A 25,770-nucleotide genomic window follows, 5' to 3' on the forward strand; every position below is an offset into this window, starting at 1 on the left:
CTTTATATTTAATAGGTGTAATATCATGAAACAAGGTTAGGTTAGCTTGATGGTGGGCAGAGAAGTATTTAAACTTTTGGTTGAGGGTTCGAATCCCCCAACTTTAAAAATTTGGAGCCAAATTTTGGGACGGCGGAAAAAAATATATTTTAAATTTAATATTTAATCATTTTTAAATTTTTAGTCCTTTTTAATCCTATTAAATTAATCAATATTATATATTTTATACATATAATATAAATTTAATATAATATAAATATAAAATATGTAATATAAAAAAATTGGATTCAAATTTCAAATTGAATTAAAAAAATACATTTAATATTAAATTAAGATTCATTTGATTCAATTATATTTAATAATAGAAAATAAATAATAATTGTATATATATATATATATATTTTTTTTTAATTTAATATTTAATAATTTTTAAATTTTTAGTCCTTTTTAATCCTATTAAATTAATTAATATTATATATATTATATATTTTATAAATATATTATATATTTAATATAAATATAAAAGAAATTGAATTCAAATTTTAAATTGAATTAAAAAATATTTTTAATATTAAATTAAGATTCATTTGATTCAATTGTATTTAATAATACAAAATAAAATGACGATTATATATAAATTTTTTAACATTTAATTAATATATTAATGATATAGAAAAAAAGATTTGTGAAGAAAATTATTATGATTATTTTCATGTTGGAATATTTTTATTTAATTATTTATTAAAATAATTCTTTTTAATATATAAAGAAAATTTTCATTTTTTCCTTTATAAGTCTTTAGATTTAATAGGTGTCATTCTTTATATCCAAAGCTAAGTTAGCTTGATCGTGGGTGGGTGAGCATTTGAAGTTTTTGGTTGGGGTTTGGGGCAACCATATGACAAAAAATATATTATATATTATTAATAAAATATTTTAAATTTAATATTTAATAATTTTTAAATTTTTAGTCCTTTTTAATCCTATTAAATTAATTATATATATATATATATATATATATATATATATATATATATATATATATATATTATTTTATAAATATAATATATATTTAATATAATATAAGTAATAATATAAATATAAAAATATATAATTTAAAAAAAATTGAGTTCAAATTTTAAATTGAATTAAAAATATATATTTAATATTAAATTAAGATTCATTTGATTCAATTGTATTTAATAATACAAAATAAATGATGATTACATATACTTTTTTTAATATTTAATTAATATATTAATGATATAGAAAAAAAGATTTGTAAAGAAAATTATTATGATTATTTTCATGTTGGAATATTTTCATTTAATTATAAAATAATTATTAATTATTTATTAAAATATTTCTTTTTAATACATATGTAAATTTTTCATTTTTTTTTTAATTTATAAGTCTTTATATTTAATAGGTATCATACCATATAACAAATGTTAAGTTACCTTGATGATGGGTGGGTGAATATTTAAACTTTTATTTGGGGTTCGAATACCCAACTCCAAAATTTTGGAGCGAATTTTGGGGTTGGAAAAAATGGCGAAATATTGAAAGCTTTTATATTTGGTAACATTTTAATCCTTGAATGTAACATTATTTGAAAAATATATTTAATGTGTAATAAAATGTAGATTCTAATTTATATAAAAGGATTTCACAAACAAAAATATTATATCAAATTATTCAACTCATTTTATGTAATCCAACAACTAAGAGTCATATGTGTGTAACCTAAATCAATATATAATTATAAAAATAAAAAATTTATATTTTCAATAAATATGTGGATTGTAAGATATTAAAATAAAATATGTTTGAATATTATAAAGTATTATCTAATCTTAATTATTAATATATCATATGAAATAAATTTTAAAATAATATTTTATACCATGTTGCAAAATAACAATAGGCGACAAACAAATTTTATCCCTAAAATTTTATAATATTCTTTAGTAATAAAAATTTCAATAAAATATTTTGTTGTGAAAAATATATCTTGCGACAAAATAATTGTCACTAAATATTCATTATTGTTGCAAAAAAATTTCATGAATAACTTACTAGCATGACTTTCTCACTGTCAATATTTTTTTGTGACAAAAGTTACATTTTTGTCACTAAATTTGTTACGCCTAATAAATTTTGCGACGATTTTTAAATTTTGTCACTAATAATAACATTTAGTGACAAATTTTTTTTCCCACATTAAAACTTCGTCACTAATTTTCCTATTTCTTGTAGTGAAATAAAACTAACTTGGTAACTAGAATATTTTTATTTCTATAATTGCTCCTTCAACAACTCACGTCAATACTCCCCCTCAAGTTGCTGCATAGATATCATCAATGCCCAATTTGTCAAGTGAGTTGTGAAATATTTTGCTAGAGACAACCTTTGTAAGAATATTTGCTAGTTGATCTTCTAACTTCACAAAAGGAAACTAAATGACCTTGTCTTCGAGCTTCTGCTTGATGAAATGCCAATCCACTTCAACATGTTTGGTGTGGTCATGTTGAACTAGGTTGTGCGCGATTGTTATGGCTGCCTTATTATCACAAAACAGGTTCATTGTATCCTAAGATGAACACTCAATTTCCTCCAATAATCTTTTTAACCAAAGTAGCTCACACAATCCTTTAGCCATGCCTCTAAACTCAACCTCTACACTAGATAAAGCAACTACATTCTGTTTTTTACTCCTCTAAGTGACCAGATTGCCTCCCACAAATGTGAAGTAGCCCGATGTAGATTTTCTGTTAGTAATGTTCCTTGTCCAGTTTGCGTTCGTATAGCCGTCAATGTGCAGATGTTGGTTTTTTGTGAACATCAGTCCTCTTCCTGGAGAAGACTTCAAGTACCGTAAAATACAAATCACTGCACTCATATGATATTCACTAGGACAATGCATGAATTGACTCACCAAGCTCATCGCATAAGCAATATCAGGCCGTGTGTGAGATAAGTATATCAGCTTTCCCACAAGGCGTTGATACCTTTCTTTATTGGTAGGGGTCTAGTTAGGAAATTCTCCCAAGCCATGGTTTTGAACAACTGGTGTATCAGCAGGTCTACAATCAAGCATTCCTATTTCAGACAACAAGTCAAGCACGTACTTCATTTGGGATAGAAATATGCCTCTTTTTGATCGAGCTACTTCAATCCCCAAAAAATACTTCAACCCTCCAAGATTTTTCATCTCAAATTCAGTTGCTAAATGCTCTTGTAATTTAGAGATTTCTTCCTCGTCATTTATTGTAATTATCATATCATCAACATAGATTATTAGAGTTGTTACCTTCCCCCGTTGGTGCTTCAAGAAGAGAGTATGATCTGAATTACTTTGCTTGAAACGGTGCTTTCTCATGGCAAGGCTAAATCATCCAAACCATGCTCTAGGAGACTGTTTCAATCCGTATAATGCCTTTTGTAACTTGCAAACTACCTTCCCTTGTGTCGAAGAAACAAAACCCAATGGAATGTCCATGTACACCTCCTCTTCAAGATCCCCATGGAGAAAGGCATTTTTGACGTCAAATTGGTGCAACGGCCAGTCCAAGTTTGCAGCAAGAGAGATTAGTACTCTCACAGTATTTAATTTTGCTACAAGTGAGAAAGTTTATTGATAATCTACCCCATATGTCTGAGTATATCCCTTTGTAACGAGCCTTGCTTTATATCTTTCAACTGATCCATCTGCTTTGTGTTTGACAGAGAACACCCATCGACATCCCACAGTTTTCTTCCCCTTAGGCAATGGCACAAGCACCCAAGTATCATTTTTCTGTAATGCTTTCATCTCTTCCTCTATTGCTTGGATCCATTTGGGATTATTCATGGCTTCACTCACTGTATCAAGAACACCATCTGCAGATAATTTATGAACCAATACCTTGAGAGGTTCAGACAATTTTTGAGTTGAGATATGGTTGGCAATTGGGTACTTTGACTTGCTCATTCCATGATCGGGTGAACAACGGTTTGGTGGTTGCTCGCGGTTATGCCTGAAAGATAGTTTATAGCCATCAGAAATATTGTGAGGAGAGTTTAGAACTTGTACCTCAGGAATATTCTTAGGAGATTGATCTGATTGTGGTACTGTCAAGTCATGGAAGGGCTATTCACTTTCAATTTCCGTAACTTCTCCATTTTGATATACTCTTGATGGTTGTTGTTCGATCTCTGCTTCGACATGCTCAACATTTTCAACTTCTCCTCTTTGATCTATCAGTATTGCCATTGGTTCTCTTGGCTGAACCTCCCCTATATCATTTGAATTTTCTTCGAAGCCTGGCCAATTTTCCCAATTCTGCTCTTCACTCATCATCTCCCCCTGAAGAGAGGAGCGGGAAGATTGAGATGTGAAGAAATTCTCTTATTCAATAGAGGTGACATCCATGGTGGTATAGAGTCACCTTGTAGCTGGATCGTAACATCGGTATCCTTTCTTGTGAGCTGCATAGCCAAGAAAAACACAACGGACAGCACATGGATCAAGCTTTGTTCGTTGATTCTTATGTATATGAACATATGTAACACAACCAAACTTTCTTGGATGAAGCATTAGAACTGATGGTAACGTCACATATTGTGCGAGAACTTGAAGAGGGGTTTTGTAGTGCAAAACTCATGATGGCAGTTGGTTCATTAAGTATACAGCAATCATTACTGCATTTGGCCAAAATCGTTTAGGGACATAAGCAGCAGTCAAGAGAGCTTGAGTGATTTCCAAGATGTGTCTATTCTTGCGCTCTGCAACACCGTTCTGTTGTGGTGTTTAAGAACAAAATGCCTCATGATGCAAACCATGTTCCTAAAAGTATCTGTGAAATTGTGCATTATCATATTCCCCACCATTATCAAATCGAAGAATTTGAAGTTTAGCATAAAATTGTGAAATAATACACAAAATAAATAACAAGAGAATTATGCAAAATGATTTATTGAACTAAATAAAAAATATTTAAAAAATAGTTTTCAAGAAATCTTAAAGGATTTTATTAAAAACAATTTTGAATGAGTGATTTCAATTTATTTATTTACAAAATATGTTCTTCAAGTGATTTGATTCAATTTCATTTGTATTTAATTTTTCAGAAAAGTTATTTACACTTATTATATCAAAAGAATTTATTACAAAATTTCAATTCTAGTACAAAAACTATTTTTACTTGTTTTTACAAAAAAACTGAATGAATTTTTATAATTTTATTTACAAAAGTATTTCAATTTGTTTTCATTTAAGAAAAAGTTACTATACAAATTATTAAAAAAAAAAACTTTATTTGTAAAAGAATTTTTAATTAAAAATTAATTTTTGGGACAACTTTATTTACAAAAAAAAAAAATTGGACAAGTTTTATTACACAAAGAAATTTTTGGGAAAATTATTATTAAAAATAATTTTTCAAATTCTATTTTTTTTGGATTTTATTAAAATATTTTTTAAAATTTTTATTAATAAAAAACTTTCTTTTATTAAGAAGAACATTTTAAAATTATTTTCTTATTAAAAAAATTTTACTAAATTATTCCTCTTATTTAAAAAAAAAAATCTAGTTTGTTCGATATCTAATTCTGTATACAACAAGTAAATATATATAAATAAATATTTACAGAAACTAATAAAAATAAAACCAAATAAAAGTGAGAAATAAAACGTGTACCCAAACAAACTTACAACAAGTTCAATGTCTTCTTACAGCTTTTCGAGCCTCACTTTCTTCCATGAAATTTCGTGTTTTACGTGTCATAAATTCGTACTCATCCAACAAGATAGTAGAATATGCCTATGTAAAAACAAAAATAGATCAAATGTAAGGGCCTGTTTGTTTAGTGTTTTCAAGAACTGTTTTCTGTTCTTGAAAACAAAAAACACCAAAAACTCGTTTGGTTGACAGGGTCGTTTTTGTTTTTGTTGTTTCCCGTGTTCTCAAAATGGCACTGTTTAGAGAACAACAAAATGTTGTTTTCCTCGTTTTTTTTACTATTTACAGAACAAAATTAAACAAAAAAAAACAACTTGTTCTCCGTGTTTTTTTTTTCTTCCCGTTCTCATCTCTTCTCCAGCACAGTCTCAGTCTTGATTCAAGGTTCGTGAAATTTAAATCCAATGGCACAATAGCAAAGAGACCCCTAAAACGGATCCAGAAAACACAGGGAGCAAAAGAACCATTTTTTTGGTTTTCCTTGGGGTTTTTGCTTGGATTTTCTCGGAAATCAAACGAGGATGAAATTTCCCGGAAATCGAATGGGGGATGGATTTTCTTGGTAATCAAACGGGGGTTGCAAAAAAAAAAATAATAATAATAACATGATTAGATTAGTACCTGCGAGGATTGAGAGTGGCAGAGGAAAATAGGGCCTTTTAGGGATTCTCTTGGCTGGAGGGCAACTTCAGAAAAGGGCTTCTTGATGCCCGATGGAGGGCAACTTCAGAAAAGGGCTTTTTGATGCCCGAGAGAGAGAGAGAAGTGGGTGGCATTTTGGATTTAGTAGAGATAAAAAAAAAAAATTAATAAATCACGAGCACAATTTTATCTCAATTTAATAGAATATGTTATACCTTTTTAAGATTAAATAAAAAAAATATTAATAAAAATAATTTTATTATGTTTGATTTATTTTAAAAAAATATAAAAAATATTTTTATTTTTAAATTAATAAAATAAATAATTTTTTTAATTTAAATGAACTATATATCTAAAAATTATTTATAAATTTATAATGTAAAATTACTTGAAGAAAATATTTTATTAATTAGAAAAGAAAAAAAAAACATCTTTCAAACGTGTTTTTTATTTTATTTGTTTAAATTTTTTATTTTATTAACTCAACCAAACATGTTTTTTTGTTTTTGAGAACAAAAACTGTTTTTTAAAATTCAGTTCCCAAACACAATTTTTTTTTTAAAAACATCAAAAACTGTTCTTAAAAACTATTCTCAAAAACTGTTTTCCAGAACAGTTTTCAAAAACAGCAACCAAACAGGCCCTAAATATCAAGATATGTACAAAATCTCAAACAAATATTCAAAACCCAAATTCAAACTTCAAATTAGTCCAATAAATTTCGTTAATTAAAAATGGGCTCAAATTAGCAAATATAACTCAACATAAATACCCTCATGCCAATAGTCATAGTGCAAAATTTCCCAATTAATTATCAAAATACAAGCACAATTAGTCAAGTCCAAATACAATAAATCAAAATAAATCCAATTAGGCCTAAATTTAATATCTCATATTTTAAAACCTAATTTAATAAACAAACCTAAATTCACAACCAAAATTAAGCCTAATCTTTGCTAACCCAATTTACAATTAAAACCAAATTCAATTTAATAAATAAATAATTAAATAAATTAAACCTAAAATCACAAACCATCACTGCACCAAAAATAATAATAATAATAATAATAATAATAATAATAAAAAATAGGTATGATGGGAAAGTGAGAAAATGAGAAAATGAGAGAAAATAGGAAGGGGTCGTGGGTCAGCAGCAACGACTATTGGCCGCGGTGAGAGATTGATGGGTTTTTGGGAAATAAAAATAGAAAATAAAAAAAAATAAAAGTAAAAAGAGGAAGGAAATAAAGAGGGCGTGTGGCAGTGTCAAGAGGAAGAAGAGGGAGTGGAGACAGAGAAAAACGGAAGAAAAAAATATATGGGGTCGACTGGTGTGTGTTGGAAGTGGGTGTTCCAAGGGAGAAAAAAAAAAAAAAATAGGGGTCGTCTGTGTCTCTCTACCAGTGGGTGGAGTGTGTCATGGGAAGAAGAGAAGAGGGGTATGGGTCTCAGATAGGGTATGGGCATGAGAGAGAAAGAGTGTGTGGGGTGGTTGGGGAATGTAGGAAGAGAGATGAGAGAGAAAAGAAAGAAAAATGAAATATAATATAATATACTAATAATAATAATAAAATAACATACAAAATAATAAAAACCAATAATTAGATGGTGAGTGAACAAAAAATATAAAACATAATCGAGATTTAAAAACTAAGAATAAAATTAAGCTAAAAATTAATGTAAAGATAAAATTAGGACAAATTTTGGGGTCTATACATATGAATGATATTAAAAAATACTTGTTAAGAAACTTATAATACTGATTTTTATACTTTCACTAATCTATTTTATTTTATTTTAAATGAACTTTAATATAATCATTATCAATATATATTTACAAACAAGAACTTGCATGGTTTTAAAAACCGACCTGATCTAACCGGTTCGACCGTCGGTCGGTCACGGTTTCGATCCAGTCAATTCGACCAGCAATAGGTTGAATCGGAATCAGACCAATTGAATTGACGGTTTGACTGACGAACCAAACGAACCGACCAGTTCCATCTGAACCGGACAAACTGATCGGTTCCATCAGAATAGGATGAATCGATCGGTTCTATCCGAACTGGACAATATATATATATATATATATATATATATATATATATTTAAGAAAAACAAGGGATTGAAGAGAACCTAGCGGCAACAGCGGTTTGTAAACTGCCTATTCCAGGTAGTCGTCTCATCCTCGATTGTAATCGATTCGATCTCGGAAGCGTCGATGAAGAAGCCCAACTTCACCATTCACAGAATACAACTTCAGCTTGTCTGCAGTGCGTTTGGGAAAGGAAAAAGACGTCATCCCAATCCGTATACGAAGTAATTATTCACTTTCTTTAAAACTTTTACTCGATAATAATTTATTTATTAGTCTTCACACAGGATGGGAGATTGGGAGCTCAAATTGACAAAGTAAAAAATACATTTTATATGGATTTACATGGATAGTATGAAATTTGATTTAATGCATTTTATATGAATTTATATGGATGGTATGAGATAGGATTTATTGATAAAATTGAAAACATTACAATTTTAAATAAATTTCTAATTTTAAAATAATTTTTTTATTTAAATTTTAAATTTTAAATTAAAATTATGATTTTAATTTAAAATTCTAATTCGAAACTAATTTTATGATTTATAAATAAAATTTTAATTTTTAAATAATATATAAATTATTATTTTTATAATTATTTTAAATTTTAATAATTTATAAATTGTATATTTTGGATGTCATTAGTTCGATCGCGGTTCGACCAATAAACCATGAATTGGTAACTTTTCCGATTCAATGATCGATTCGATTTTGAAAACATTATTTGATTGTGCAACATAATAGCCTTTTTTTTGTAATCATTTCTTTTTAAATATTGGCCTTTTTAGGGGATATGATCCTCCTTTAATGGAATAAAAAATTTCACATTTACTTTTTCATCCATTACGACATTCCGAATACTCTTATGGCAACGAATTTATTAGTACGAAACATTTTCCCTTTTAATTGAAATTCGTTGTTGTCATGAAAATAAATCATTCTTATCTTAATTTATACATTTAGTTTGTTTGCTAAAGGAGGATCCATTTTTCTTTTGGGAATATGAGTTGAAGCAATATCAAAATATTTTTGATGGAACATTTTTCATAATTTCTAAGGATTGCAATTATAGCTTTGATTTTCTTCAACTCTGGAATAGAGTATAGATAGAATAAAATCCCGCCGAGGAATAAAATATAAATCATATGCCTTTAATTCCTTAAGACGGGTTTAATTGACTAGACTGGATATGTATATTATAAAATACTATTTTTGAATATTATCCCTAGAATATCATATAATTACTGATTTATGTAAGGGGCAAAAATGGAATACAAAGCATAATCCATCCAATGTACCTTTTTTTCACCTGAGAAAGATTTATCATATTTGGTATTATTTGGGGTCTCTCCATATTTTTCAAATATATATAGTTTTCTCTATTTTAGTAATATAATAATAATTAAAATATCTAAAATTCGGAAAGTAATATTACCCATATATCACCTAAATGAGTTTTTTTTAAGTATTTTATTTACATTTTTTTACCTTCCCCTTATGTTAAAACTGGAAAACCATGAATTTGTTCTATAACAAGATAATTTAATGCATTGCCTCAACCCAAATTTGAACAAAATTTTAAAAAATTTCCCTCAAAATTATACCCTTTACCATTTATAGTTTAGCCAATCCTTTTCTGTAAATGGAATAATTTAGGCAAAAAAAAAAAAAGGAAAAATAATATAGGAAATTATTTGGAATATATGGGCAAATATAAATTTATAAAGATGGAAACATACCATAAATAAAAATTTTATTTATTCTAATAAGATTTTTATGTCAATATGATCGGGAAAACCCTAATCAGATGTTTATCTAGATGGTATATATGCCATATATGTATATATATATAGCTATATATGATTTTCCGCACCTCTGCAGAAGACCATTCTGATTTTAGGATATGGAGAAGTGGTTCTTCATCATCGTCTCCCTCTGTGTTGCGGCTCTTCTCAAGGCTCTCTATGATCTTGTCTTCCCAAGAAACAGGCTCCCTCCGGGACCCATTACAGTTCCATTCATTGGAAACTTTCTATGGCTTCGGAAATCATTCTCAGAACTCGAATCCGTCCTTCCAGATCTACACGCTAAGTATGGCCCCATCATCACCCTCCGAATGGGCTCTCGCCCGACCATCTTCATCTCCACCAAATCTCTTGTCCACCAAGCCCTAGTCCAGAACGGCGCGGTCTTCGCCGACCGCCCTCCCGCACCGCTCACCCACAGAGTTATCAGTTGCAACCAGCAGAACATCAGCGCCGGGGTCTATGGCCCGAACTGGCGCCTCTTTCGCCGCAACCTTACCTACGAAATCCTCAGTCCCTTGCGCGTCAAATCGTATTCTCGCGCACGCAAGTGGGTCTTGGACATTCTCCTCTCTCGCCTTCAAAACCATTCCGGACCCATCCCTGTGTTTGATCACTTCGGATACGCCATGTTTTGCTTACTGGTTCTTATGTGCTTCGGGGACAAGCTTGGAGAGAAGCAGATTCAAGAGATTGAAGTGGTTGAGAGGAAAGTTTTGTTCAGCTATGCTCGCTTCAATTCGCTTAATTTCTGGGGTAGATTGGGGAAAATTTTGTTCAAAAAGCGTTGGGAGGAGTTGCTACAGCTTCGCAAGGATCAGGAGGCCGTACTGATTCCCCTCATCAAAGCCAGACAACAGCTAAAGCAAGAAATGCAAGGAAAACAAGGGCAATCAGAGGACTATGTCTTGTCGTATGCTGACACTTTGCTAGACCTGCAACTGCCGGAAGAGAACCGGAAGCTTACCTATGGAGAGATAGTTAGTTTGTGCTCGGAGTTTCTCAACGCTGCAACTCATTCGACAAGCACTACAGTGCAGTGGATTATGGCGAATCTGGTGAAATACCCGCATATTCAAGCCAAGGTGTATGAAGAGATTAGTGGGGTTGTGAAGGATGGAGCGGAAATGGTAAGGGAGGAAGATTTGCAGAAGATGCCATACTTAAAGGCCGTGATTTTGGAAGGTCTGAGGCGTCATCCTCCAGGACACTTTGTGCTGCCTCATTCAGTGACCCAAGATACAGTCTTGGACGGTTACCTCATACCCAAAAATGCTACTGTGAATTTCAGGGTTATGGAGATCAGTCTAGACCCAAAAATATGGGAAGATCCAAAAGAGTTCAGGCCCGAGAGGTTCTTGAGCAGTAATGGTGGGGGAGAGAGAGAAGAAGCATTTGATATAACTGGGACTAGGGAGATTAAGATGATGCCATTTGGTGCAGGACGAAGGGTTTGCCCTGGGTATAATTTAGGGTTGCTGCATTTGGAGTATTATGTGGCCAATTTGGTATGGAAATTTGAATGGAAGGCTGTGGAAGGAGATGATATTGATCTATCAGAGAAGGAAGAGTTTGCAATAATGATGAAGAGCCCATTGCAGGCTCTCATATCTCCAAGGTTAAAATAAGGATTGTGAAGAATCTGCACATGAGGTAAAGTTCATTAGGTTTTCTGCATGTTCATTAGGGTTTCAGTCACTCTGAACCTTACAGTTAATACATATGGTTTCTTTCATATGTTTTCAGATCGATGGGCACAAGGAGCAAGGTAACTGCAACATAAGGGATTTTATGCAATAGGATGGTTATCCTAGAATTATTCCTAATTATGTATTTGTTGATTTGAATGCTTCTATAAGTGAACGTGAATTTTTGTATTTCTATGTTCTAAAATTACCTTATGGAGGGAAAGGAAATAATGGGTACCATGGATGGACCATATATTAAATTTGGAAAAATATGTCTTATGTTTTATTGCATTGAAATATTTCTTTTCTTGGGATTATTCTCTTTGGATATTTCCTTTATGGATAATAGTTTATTGTAATTAAGATTCTTTCCATGTTGATAATTGTTTTCTCTAATTTTTTAGCCTATTATTTCCTAAGCACCACCTTCTTCTCATATATATATGTAGGCAATTTTCATGTGTATTGCTTTTATATTTACTCTCTATATGGTATGCAAATAGTACTTATATCCAATCACAATTTCTATTAGTAAAATCATTTTTGTTTAGTTATTTTCAATAATTGAGAAAGAAATTTTGAGCAAAAACACTCATTCCCTTTCTATATCATTTTCTCTTTTTTATTTTAACAACTCTTTTATTTAGTAATTAAATCCTTTCAAAAGAAAAAAAAAATCTATATGAACATATACTAGTTTATAAGTTTGTAGATTTCTCATCAAAAAAACTTCAAATCATATTTTTCTAAATTATGCTTTAATAATAAAAATTGACAAATTTCTCAGATGCACATAGCTTAAACTCATTCAAGGGTGTACTCCATCAATATGAAAATCCAGGACTTCGATGTTGCCACACTTGTGGCTAAAAAACGAAGAACTCCGTGGATCACTGAAGCGCACACTGGTTTTGAATCTACAGAATTTAACCAATCAACATGGGCACAAGGATATTTAGGAGGCAAAAAACAACATAGGCTACTACCTTATATGTAATCTGGAATTGATGTGAAGAAAAATAGGCTACATGTCTGAAAAAATTAATGACAAGATTCGTTAGGAAAGAAAAAGAGCCCAACAACCCAATGTATCTAAATTCTAATGCAGATACATAGCAGTAGCGCAACCCTGAAGTAGAGCCTGTTCTTCTTCATACTAAAGACTGGATTGGATTTAAGAACTAAAATGGAGACATGGGTCTTCACCATCATCATCTCCCTCTGTGTTGCTGCTTTCCTCAAGTCTTTCTATGATCTACGAACAGGCAGGGATATGTAGCAGAACAGAGAGAGAAGTCTCTGAAGGCAGAATAGAGAATGAGGGAAGGCTCTAGAGAATGAGAAAGCACAGAGAAGGAGAGAACTCTTGGGAATTTGATTTAACTGATCTTAATTATTACCTTTGAAAATATGAACACCCGTTGGGACACTTTGTGTTGCCTCATTCATTCACCCAAGATATTACCTTTGAAGGGTATGTTATACCTAAGAATGCTTCTCTCAATTCATGGTATCAGAGATGGGTTGGAACCCCAATAAATGGGAAGATCCAATGGAGTTTAAGACGATGTCGTTTGGTGCAGGAAGGAGGATATATCCTGGGCTTGGCTTAGCAATGCTGCATCTGGAGTATTTTGTGGCTAATTTGGTATGGAGTTTCGAATGGAAGGCTGCGGAGGGAGATGAAGTTGATCTATCAGAGAAGCAGGAGTTCACAATAGTGATGAAGAATCCATTGCAGGCTCACTTATCTACAAGGTTGAAATAAAGTAAAAGTAGATGGCTTAAGGAGGCCACCACTGCACCAAGTCCATCAATCAATAATGGAGAACAACGACTTTTCAGGTCCATCTTATATCATCTCGTGAACCTCGGGTTTTCTTCCTTGTAAGGAGCAGTTTTACCAAACATCCACAGAGTTACTTAAAACCTAGTACTTTATTTTTATTTTAACAAAATTATTTGACAAAATTAATTTAAAATTTATTTTAAAAGATTGAATTAACACATTTACCCTTATTAATTTTAATTATTTGTTTATTATTATTGATTTTAACTCATTTATTTTCATTAATTTTAAACAATAAATTTATTTGTAAAACATCTATATTTAAAGTATTACAAATGCATAAAATAACTACACGATATTTATTATAACTACATAATACATTTAAACTTATAATGTAGGTTTCCAAGGGTGGGCTCGAAGTCTGAGAATGATTTACCAAACCATACGAAGTTGCTGATCAGTGGAACCCTAAGGAAGCCTTGATTTTGGGAAGATGACATGGGAAAGAGATATAAGGAGACTAGCAACACAGATGGAGATGAAGATGAAGATCCAGATCTCCATTTTTCTTAGAAAGCAAGTGTGAAGATAAGAGAGAACACACAGTGACATTGATGTAATATCACAATATTATCATGTCGGAGGGAACAACAAAAGCAACAAAAACAATATCACATTACCATAAATAGAATAAATCTGTAAGATTAATTACCACACTAACTTTGGACTTTGCTAGAAGTAGATCATGTGTGGTTCCTAGAGTTGAATGCCCTACCTGTCGTTTAAGTGACTCTCTTCAGATTCCTTCTTTCTATTTATATACTTCTAAGCAGTGTGGTTGAAGAAAATCAACCATTCCCCACCGCAAAATTGAGAGAATGGGGTTTCATGTTCCTTTTTCCTTGCCCACGCTAGTAGCATGTGGAATGGACCCAACAAGATGAAAATCACATCATGATCAATTCTCCATTAATGAACCAAATTCATTCAAATTAATTGGAGACTCTAATGGTACTATAAAAATGGCTACAACCAGACATATAGGTAATGTTTTAATAATTATCACAGAATATATAACTTTAATAGATGACATGTTAGTTGTCAAGAACGATAGGTTCTTAAACCTAGAGATTGAGCTCGAGAATAATTATAGATTGTAATAATAAAAAGAGTAATATTCCTAGATCTGTTATATTATTAATGCAAGATATTTGGAAGTTATCTCACTATCTCAACATTTATGAATATCGTTGTAACGAGTCGCTCCCAACCGTGTAGATATTGTCCGCTTTTGACCCAAAGAGATCCTCACGGGTTTAAAACGTGTCTATTTGGTTAAAAGGAGTCTCTACATATATAGCATCAGGATCTTTTTCCCCTATCCGATATGGGACATTACAAACACCCCCCCTCTCCCCCCATGCAGACACAACGTCTTCATTGTGTCTCATAGGATTGCGGGGTCAAACAGACAAACACCCCTTATGGAGCCAAACAAACCCTCACATCGGGGTCGGGGTCGGGGATCGGCTCTGATACCATTTGTAACGACCCGTTCCCAACCATGTAGATATTGTCCGCTTTGGACCCAAAGGGGTTCTTACGGGTTTAAAACGCGTCTACTTGGTTAAGAAGAGTCTCTACATATATAGCGTCAGGATCTTTCTCCCCTATCCGATGTGGGATATCACAGCTCGGTATTTGTGATGTCCCACATCAGATAGGGGAGAAAGATCATGACTCTATATATATAAAGGCTCCTCTTAACCAAGTAGACGCGTTTTAAACCCATGAGGATCCCTTTGGGTCCAAAGCGGACAATATCTACACGGTTGGGAGTAGGCCGTTACAATCGTCATATTTAGTTTAGTTAAGAAAAGTATTTGTAATTTAGAATCAATCATTTAGTGATCAAATTTTTCTAAAATTATTATGAAGTTTAGTTTTGAATGTGACTCATCTTTTTGTAAATATTATACTTCATATTCTCATTTCATAAAAATAAAAAATAAAAATAAGTATATAAACAAAAATACTCCAATAAAAATAAAAAATAAATATCACTGTGACCGATGACTTTTATATGTCCCTCACTGATTACTTCTCTTCAAGTGATTACTTCCGTATCTCCGCCACCACACAATATTTACTTCTCAGATAATACATAGTTATAACAGCCAGAGCCAGAGACCCTTTCATGGATTTTGATCAGCAAGAAATGGAGATATGGGTCTTCCTCTTGACACGGGTCTTCCAATTGATACGGGTTTTCCTCTTGATATGGGTCTTCCTCTTGATATGGGTCTTCCTCTTCATCGTCTCCCTTTGTATTGCTTCTCTCCTCAAATCTCTCCATGATTTCTTCTTCCCAAAGATCAATCTCCCACCAGGACCCGCCGCCTTTCCTCTCATCGGAAACCTCCTCTGGCTCGGCACATCCTTCTCCGAACTCGAACCCATCCTCCGAAATTTACACGGCAAGTACGGCCCAATCTTCACTGTCCGAATCCGCTCTCGCCCGGCCATCTTCATCTCCTCCAACTCCCTCGCCCACCAGGCCTTGGTCCAAAACGGAGTCATTTTCTCCGACCGTCCTGCGGCGCTTCCGGCCAGTAGAGTCATGAGCAGTAACCAACGAAACATCAATTCCTGTCCCTATGGCCAGACCTGGCGTCTCCTACGCCGCAACCTCACGGCCGAGATTCTCCACCCTTCCCGGGTGAGAAGCTACTCCAACGCACGGAAGTGGGTGCTGGATATTCTGGTCTCTCGGCTTAGAAGCCACTCCGACGGATTTGTCCCCGTCCGAGTAATGGATCACTTTCAATATGCCATGTTTTGCCTACTGGTACTCATGTGTTTCGGGGACAAGCTCGAGGAGAAGCAAATTCAGGAGATTGAGATGATTCATCGAAGGTTGTTGTTGGTGTTCCGTCGATTCAATAGGCTCGATTTGTTGCCGAGGATGGGTAAGGTATTATTTCGAAAAAGGTGGGAGGAGTTGCTCAATTTGCGCAAGGATCAAGATGCGATTCTGCTGCCGCACATAAGAGCCAGACAGTGGTTAAAGCAGGAAACGCAAAGCAAACGAGAAGAAGACAATGGCAACCCGGTTTCATCTTCATCCTCAAAGGACTATGTCTTGTCGTACGTCGATACTTTGCTGGATCTGCAGTTGCCGGAAGAGAAGAGGAAGCTTAATGAAGGAGAGATGGTGACGCTGTGCTCGGAGTTTCTCAGTGCCGGAACTGACACTACCTCCACTGCACTGCAGTGGATCATGGCGAACCTGGTGAAGTCCCCCCATATTCAGGCCAGGCTTTTCGAGGAGATTAGTGGGGTTGTGGGCGAAGACGAGGAGGAGGTGAAGGAGGAGGATTTGCTGAAGATGCCATACTTGAAGAAAGTGGTCTTGGAAGGGTTGAGGCGGCATCCTCCGGGACACTTTGTGTTGCCTCATTCAGTGACCCAAGATGTAAGCTTTGAAGGGTATGACATACCCAAGAACGCAACTGTGAATTTCATGATATCAGAGATGAATTGGAACCCAACGATTTGGGAAAACCCAATGGAGTTCAAGCCAGAGAGGTTCTTGAACAACAATGGAGATGGAGACCATGGAGTTGAAGGGGAAGCATTTGATATAACTGGGAGCAGAGAGATAAAGATGATGCCATTTGGTGCAGGGAGGAGGATATGTCCCGGGTATGGGTTGGCAATGCTGCTTTTGGAGTATTTTGTGGGGAATTTGGTGTGGAATTTTGAATGGAAGGCAGTGGAGGGAGATGAAGTTGATCTATCTGAGAAGATGGAGTTCACAGTAGTAATGAAGAATCCATTGCAGGCTCGCTTATCTCCGAGGTTGAAATAGGGTAAAAATCGAAAATAAATAAATAAAGAAGTAGAGGTCTTTAGAAGATCCTCACTGCACCACTATTACTTCATTATCACCATAATTCATATGATATTTCAGTATAATGTATGGATTTGAATTACATGTACTATAAATCTATAACATATATATGCAGAATATTAAAGGGACTGTTGGCTCGATGTGTCTGCAAAATCGTTAAGAGAGTGGGTTATCTTTATTTGTTTCTACGTCTTGGTTGACAACAAAAGAACCCTTGTCGTACCGCAAATAACTTTTGGACAGGGCCGGGGAGTTTTAGTTAATGAAGAAATAATCGTAATCCATATGATATTTTCATTTTGCTTTTCATTCAAGGTAGATTAAAGTTATTTTAAGAGCAGGTTAAAGTTATTTTAAAAAGTGTTTATAATCTTTTTAATACTTAAAAAATTTTATTTTTTAATACTTAAAAATTTTTATTTTTTAATATTAAGAAGACTAGAAATACTTATCAAAATCACTATCAAACACAGCCTAAAAATATGTTTGAAAGTGATTTTAAAAAGTATTTATAACATTTTTAATACTTGAATCATACAAAATATTAAGTATTAAAAATATTAAAAACGTTTTCTAGAATCACTGTAAAACCAATTCTAAGACTTCAATTCATATTAATTCTAAAAAGTATTTTTTACATATAAAAAAATATTTTTAAAGAAAAATTAAATAGTTGATAAAATTTTTAAAATATTTTTAAAAAAATATTTATAATATTTCCTAAAAACACATTTAAAATAAATGATTCTTTTTAAATAATTCTATTGAAAGCAAAATATATAATATGAAATTGATAATATATATATATAGAAAAATATGTCACGTGTGTTTGCCATTATTTCTTAGGTCTACGTTTGAAAACAAATATATATATCTTACTAAAGAAGAAAACTACCAAAAAGCAACCACGTCACATTCTATTAAATTTTATACCAACCAACCCATGTATCTAATGCAGATGGCAACAGTAGCACAACCCAGAGCAGATCATCTTCTTCTTCATTCTGGGAGCTTGGATTGGATTTCATAGCAAAGATGGAGACATGGGTCTTCAGCATCATCATCTCCCTCTGTGTGTCCGCTTTACTCGAGCCTCTATGTGATTTCATATTTCCAAAACTGAATTCCCCTCTAGGACCCACCACGGTTCCTTTAGTAGGGAACTTCCTATGGCTCTTTAAATCCTTCGCAGAGCTTGTGCAACAGTAAGAAAGAATTAAAAAGCACAAAGTTTTACTTTTTGATAACTCTTACAGAAGGAACCAGTCCCCCTTATACCTAAAAGTCATTTACTGAGCAAAGCATAAATCACGAAATAAAATAAAATAAACATAAATCAGATAATAAAATCAAGCAATAATTACCAAACTTTGGTTTTTCAGAAATACCCAAAATAAAATCAAAATTCCCAATTTAAGAGGGTTGTTACATTTCCTGCCCCTTCAGATAAGCCTTGTCCTGATATAAAGGAAATTTATCTTGTAGCTTAAATGCACCTTCTCTTATCCAAGACAAAAAAGGGCTCAAGTTACAACTGGACATCTTCTTGCGTTGCTGGTAACTCCATGGGAGGAGTGATTGACTTCCCAATTTTTTTCTTTAAGCAAGAAACATGAAAGATATGATGAATTTTTTAATTTGTTGATAATTCAATTTGTAGGTAACCTGTCAAATTCATTGAATAATCTTATATGACCAAAGAATTGAAGAGACGACTTCCTATTCCCTTTGAATGACACAGTATTTTGTTTATAAGGTTGTAGATGAAAGAAGACCATATCTCCCACTTCTAATGTCCTTTCACATCTTTTTTGATCTACATACATCTTCATTCTAGTTTGGGCTTGAATAAGATTAGTCTTGAGTAGTCATATCATGACATCCAATCCCTTAAATTATGTGGAGTTTGAGTTTGATTTTGGGAAATATTCATCGCATAGGAGTTATCCTAAAAATATATTCATAGTACCTTCCTTAATGTCATAGTCACTAAGCATTTGTTTCATTTAAAGGAGTTGGGTACAACAACTCCCTATGACTATATACTTCGCTTCCACAATGGACAATGATATTAAGTTTTGCTTCTTCAAATTTTCAAAACTTAATCTCAATTTTTTTTAAATTCCCACTCCTTACATACGACGTAGCAACTTTTACAAAATTTCTCCCAATTAGATACTAACGCGTAGATGTTCACCACTTTTTTTGACCATTTGACCCACAATTTTATGAAATGCTTTATGCTTCTAGAATCTGACATGTCCTTAAAAACTCGGGTATTACAGAGCAGATATAGGTTGGAACCCAAAGGTGTGGGAGGATCCAATGGAGTTCAGGCTTGAGAGGTTTCTGACCGGAGAAGTATTCGATATAAATGGGAGCAGAGAGATCAAAATGATGCCATTTGGTGCAGGAAGAAGGATGTGTCCAGGGTTTGGCTTAGCTATGCTTCATTTGGTCTGGAAAGCTGAAAAGAGAGCTGTGGATGGAGATGATATTGATCTATCAGATAAGGACCTAGAGTTCATGTCAGTGATGAAGAATCCATTGCAGGCTCTCATATCTCCTAGGTTGAAATAAGATACAAAGTTAATAATAGAGTGGCTTTCACATTTGCAATAAAATAAGATAGACTATAGTTTAAGAATACGTCCCCTCCGTTTTTGAGGTTGTAATACTTAAGAAAAAAGAGTGGCAGTTTCATTGTTGAGGATAAAAGCAAATGAGAGTGAAAGCTTGCTATGAGTGTGATTCATTGCTATCATATATCTGAAGAAAAATGTTTTTATCTTATGGTTGAATTTTTCCTCACCCATTAGGGTTTCTTATGTATCGTTGATAGTATATCTAGCTAGTTACACTAGGAAGGATAGTCATCTTGAGATTATGTCTTTTAAAAGTACCATCATTGAATTTATTTTGAATATGATTTATAAGATCACAATAATTGGCATGCATAGACCTAAAATGGATCATGAAACTAATGGCAGAAGCTTCTTATAAAAGAAGTTAGATTTGTGTTTTTACTCGAGATAATAAATATCAGCATGATAATACCCCTTAGTATAAATTTTAAATTTATTTGGATTTTTTTTACTAATTAATTAACAATTTTATTCAAGAGCTTAACTTACAAAAACGGTCAAGTTAATTTCATATTAATTTTGACACTATTTTTTCAACTCCAAGTGGCTTAAATCTTACATGTCATAAATCCAATTTTCTGCTATATGAACAGGACGATTGTATGCTCTCTTTTGTGCTAACATAAAGCAAAATGTCTTTTACTAATAGAAAAATACATCATAATGCCACTTACATACTGCACACGAGAAAAAAAAAAGGGAAATTAAAGGCACAAAGCTAACAATGAAGATACAAGCCACATCTTATTTCAATCTCTTGGAGATAGGCGAGCCTTCAGTGGATTCTTCATCACTGTTGAGAGCTGCTGCTTCTCTGATAGATTAACTTCATCTCCCTCTACAGCCTTCCATTCAAAACTCCACACCAAATTCGCCACAAAATACTCCAAATGCAGCATGGCTAGACCATAACCAGGACACATCCTCCTACCTGCACCAAATGGCATCATTTTGATCTCACTGCTCCCGGTTATATCAAATACTTCGCCTCCATCCCCATCACCATTTTTATTCAAGAACCTCTCAGGCTTGAACTCCATTGGATCTTCCCAAACATTTGGGTTCCTACCTATCTCTGCTACCATGAAATTCACAATAGTATTCTTGGGTATTATATACCCATCTAAGACTACATCTTGGGTCACTGAGTGAGGGCTCACAAAGTGTCCCGGAGGATGACGTCTCAGACCTTCCAAGATCACTGCCTTCAAGTATGGCATCTTCTGCAAATCTTCCTCCTTCACCTCTTTCTCTCCTACCCCCACAACCCCCATTATTTCCTCAAATAGCTTGACCTGAATATGCGGGTACTGCACCAGGTTTGCCATGATCCACTGCAGGGCTGTTGATGTAGTATCAGTCCCAGCACCGAGAAACTCGGAACATAAACTCACTATCTCTCCTTCATTAAGTTTCCTCTTCTCATCTGGCAGCTGCAGATCCAGCAAAGTATCAACATACGAAATGAAATAGTCCTTTGAGGAGGAAGACAAATCGTTACTGTCTTGTTTTTGTTTTCTTTGCATGTCATGGTTAAGCCTTTGTCTGCCTCTTATGAGAGGGATCAGTACTTCTTCCTCATCTTTGCAAATCTGTAAGAACTCCCTCCAACGCTTGCGAAACAGTATCTTTCCCACCATTGGCCAGAAATTGAGTGGCTGGAAGCTAATGAAACTTGCCGTAAGTCTATGCACTACGCTTCCAATTTCTTGGATATGGCCTTCATCAAGCTTGCAACCAAAACACATGAAAACCAGTAAGCAAAACATGGTATACAGGAAGTGATCCATCACCGGAACAGATTCCGAGTGGCATTGAAGCCGAGACTTTAGAATTTCCAACGCCCACTTGCGAGCATGGGAGTACAATCTGATGCGTGAGGGATGGAGGATTTCTAAGGTGAGGTTGCGGCGAAGGAGCCGCCAGGTTGGGCCATAGTGAGCACAACTAACGTTATGTGCATTTCTGCTGATGACTGCATAGGTAGGCTGGGAATGAGGGCGATCAGAGAATATGGCACCATTTTGGATTAGAGCTTGGTGGGCGAGGGAGTTGGTGGAGATGAAGACCGCGAGGCGAGAGCCGAATTGATGGGCGATGATCGGGCCGTATTTATCATGTACGTTTCGGAGGGTGGACTCGACGTCTGAGAACGATATGCCAAACCATATGAAGTTGCCGATCAGTGGAACCCTAATAGGACCCGGCGGAAGCCTTGGATTTGGGAAGACTACATGGGAAAGAGATATAAGGAGAGTAGCAACAGAGATGGAGATAAAGACGAAGATCCAGACCTCCATTTTCGTGATCAATAAACCAAATGTAACCTCAAATAAAAGGCTCTGCTTATGTGATCTCTCCATCCTCCACGTATGCTTAAGGAAGATATATATGAACGGAATGAAAACACGTAAAGAACAGAAGAGAAAGCAAACAGAGATGTAACATCATAATATTATCATCTCGGGCACTACAACAAATTACAGCAAACAAAGCAATATCGTCACATCATCATAATTGGAATAAAAAACAAAACAAATCTGTGATGTTATCACACTAACTTTGGACCAAGCTAGAAGTAGAACAATGTGTGGATCCTAGAGTTGATTGCCCTACATGTCGTCACTCGTAACTCGTAAGTGCCTTTGTCAAGGCTCCCCTTTTTTTATACATATAAACAGATGTGGCTGAAAAAAATCATATATAGATTCCCTACTGCAAAGCTGAAAGAAGGGTAGCATGTGGAATGGACCCAAATACATTCAAATTATTAGAATTCTGCCATTCCACTTTTGGCAAATGATAGGTCATCCATCGGTTTATCTGTAAAGCTACGCTCTTGACCCCATTTGAAGAAACGGTGCTCATGGAGACCAGCTAAGAAATGTCACAATATTCTTGAACCAGGAGTTTTTCCTTGCAAAATGTGTAATGATTTACAGCCATGGCAATCCGGACCAACAAACTCTGAACTTTCATCATCAATATAGTCTATACATGTGCTTGTACAAAATTGGATTATATACTTTCAGGAACCCGTCTTCGAAATGATTTAGTAAATGATTAGTTAATAGATTTGCCAAAATCAAATAAATGAGAAACAAAAGTTAAGAGCATTTGTGATGTGATTTAAAAACAGTTTTTTATTTTTAAAAATTAGAGAATTGTTTTTAAAAATTACTAACATTGTTGATCGATTGTTTTCTTAAAACAGATTTTAAAAAACAAAAATAAAATAGAAAACAACTTTAGAAAATAAATAAGAAGTTGTTTTTATCAATTTTTTAAAAACAAAAGGAAAACATGGAAAAAAAAACCATAAAAAACAAATAAAATTGAATATGATATCATTCTCTTCACTATCTAATACCAATACTAAAAATTTTCAAATATGATCTTTCTTTAAATTACAGGTGTTTTTCTAAATTTCTTTTAAAATAAAATTAATAAAAGAACAACTTGTCAAACATCCTTATTTTTATAAAACTATAAAACCAATTTTTTATCTTTAACTTAATTAAAAAGAGCTTTTAAAAACAAATTTCAAAAAACATGGTCAAACTAACCCTAACTATTTATATTTATTTGGTAACTCAGTATGTTCTTGTAATGTTTAAGAGCTTTATTATGGGAACACTTTCTTTTTTGCATGTTTGATAAGTTTCATGATCCTTATCTTAATGGTTTAGGTGATGTGGTGGTCTTGGCAATAGCCCATAGTCATTTTATAACCTAATTGAGAATATCAAAATTTAATTTTTCTTTTGCAAGAACTTACATCATTTGAGTCGACAAATCTACTATATTTAAAGTGAACCATGTATTCATTTGTCATTATAATAGCTACTTGTCCTACTATGACATTATTTTTAACTTCAATTATTTTACTATGCTTTAAGCATGTATCTACTATATACTATATTAGTTAATTATTAAATTAACATTTTTATATAGGAATTTCCAAGAAATTTCATGTCATTCCCTTGGAATCAACTCCCTCTTCGGTGATGATAAAATTTGTCTCATCAAAATAATAATTTACACAATAAGTCATACCACACTTCATTGGTATAGATAAACAAGTCAAATTCCTTTTTATAAAAGAATAATAGGGTAGAGTTTAAAAACTAAGCCCAATCTTATTCAAACACTTTTCTTTCATTTTTATCTTTATAAAATAATTTATCCTCCTATTATTTTATTTACTAATAAAATTCACCATTTGTGAATTAAATAGTAAATAACATAGATAATATATAAATAGTATGCTTTTTTATTTTTTATTTTTATTTTAGGGTCCAACTAACTAAACCCAAATTCTTAAGAGGTCTAAATTAGCATTTTTTTTTTCATTCTTTTCATTTTATCAATAAGTAAAAAGGATTATTAAAATTCACATAATGTATCTAAAGATAAGAGATAGAATAACGATTTAAGCAAATCTTAAAAAATAAAAATTATAAATTTATGAAAATAAAAATTATAAATTCATGAAAAAAAAAATTGTATAGCAATCCAATTGTGCTAGAATATTTTTGCATGGGAAAATTAAAATGGAAAATTCATATTTCTATTCCCTATAAGAATAATTCAAATTACAAACATCATCCTACAAATTTAATACTTCTCAATCATAGATGAAAAATTGACATAGATTTTGACTAGCATAAAAAAATATTAATATCACCATTTTTATAACTTATAATTATAAATAATAATTGCATAGCTTTTTTTATGTATAATTTTAATTTTTAAAAATAATATTAATATTGTTATTTTCATAACTTATATAATTTCTAGATATGTATAATTTTGGTTTGTATAAAAATTATTAATATTATTGTTTTCATAACTTTTAGTTATAAATAATAAGTTTCTAACTATGTATAATTTTAATTTGTAACATATAGCTTGTGGCTATATAAGTTTTGACATTTATTAATTTTTAGCTATTTTTTCTTTTACATAACTTTGTACCTTATCATGAAAATGATGTAGGAGCTTTTAAAGTATTTCTCATGAAATTTCATCCAAAGATATTAAATGTAGATAATAAATCTTCTTGCTTGTTCTATTGAGTAGAAGTCTTCAAATGATGGTAGGTATTTATAACATGTTGTAAAATATATAAAAATAAATAATATAGAAAGAAGAAATTAAAATAATATTTAAGTAGTGGTCTCTCTTTTGTAGGAAGTAAATGAATACTAATTATTATTCATGGTTTTTAAAATATTATAAATTCTCATATTTTAAAATATAAATATAATTTTTATAATTTTTCATATTTTATAAAATAAATATAATTTTTAGTAAGAAGTGATTCTAAAAGTTTTTTATTTAAAATAATAAACTCTAATAGTTGTGATTGACTACTTTTTGAGAAACAATAAAAACACGTACTCCAATAAAATAAAATAAAAAAAGAAATATCACTGTCACCATCCAAGATAAGTGATTACTTCTA

At 32.6% G+C, this 25,770-nt stretch overlaps 3 protein-coding genes across 3 annotated transcripts; 2 read left to right on the forward strand and 1 right to left on the reverse strand.

Annotated features, from left to right (window-relative positions):
• Nucleotides 1–10,306: 10,306 nt before the first annotated feature.
• Nucleotides 10,307–12,226, forward strand: LOC100252773 (cytochrome P450 89A2). The gene is made up of 2 exons (XM_010663752.3): nucleotides 10,307–11,921; nucleotides 12,015–12,226. Exon 1 carries the CDS (start codon nucleotides 10,367–10,369, stop codon nucleotides 11,894–11,896), a length of 1,530 nt encoding a protein of 509 aa, XP_010662054.1. The 5' UTR covers nucleotides 10,307–10,366; the 3' UTR covers nucleotides 11,897–11,921; nucleotides 12,015–12,226.
• Nucleotides 12,227–15,963: 3,737 nt separating this feature from the next.
• Nucleotides 15,964–17,616, forward strand: LOC100251115 (cytochrome P450 89A2-like). Its single transcript, XM_019225901.1, has one exon. The coding sequence runs from the start codon at nucleotides 15,964–15,966 to the stop codon at nucleotides 17,614–17,616; it is 1,653 nt and encodes a 550-aa protein (XP_019081446.1).
• A 3,175-nt stretch (nucleotides 17,617–20,791) lies between these two features.
• LOC100247666 (cytochrome P450 89A2) lies at nucleotides 20,792–22,696 on the reverse strand. The gene has a single exon (XM_002266233.4). It carries the CDS (start codon nucleotides 22,664–22,666, stop codon nucleotides 21,053–21,055), a length of 1,614 nt encoding a protein of 537 aa, XP_002266269.2. The 5' UTR covers nucleotides 22,667–22,696; the 3' UTR covers nucleotides 20,792–21,052.
• Between the last annotated feature and the right edge of the window lie 3,074 nt (nucleotides 22,697–25,770).

Source organism: Vitis vinifera, chromosome 16 (genome assembly GCF_030704535.1).
Source record: "Vitis vinifera cultivar Pinot Noir 40024 chromosome 16, ASM3070453v1".
Classification (NCBI taxonomy): domain Eukaryota; kingdom Viridiplantae; phylum Streptophyta; class Magnoliopsida; order Vitales; family Vitaceae; genus Vitis; species Vitis vinifera.

Coding starts and splice junctions, on each gene's coding strand:
- LOC100252773 (XM_010663752.3), top strand. CDS start 10,367: ATGGAGAAGTGGTTCTTCATCATCGTCTCCCTCTGTGTTGCGGCTCTT.
- LOC100251115 (XM_019225901.1), top strand. CDS start 15,964: ATGGAGATATGGGTCTTCCTCTTGACACGGGTCTTCCAATTGATACGG.
- LOC100247666 (XM_002266233.4), bottom strand. CDS start 22,666: ATGGAGAGATCACATAAGCAGAGCCTTTTATTTGAGGTTACATTTGGT.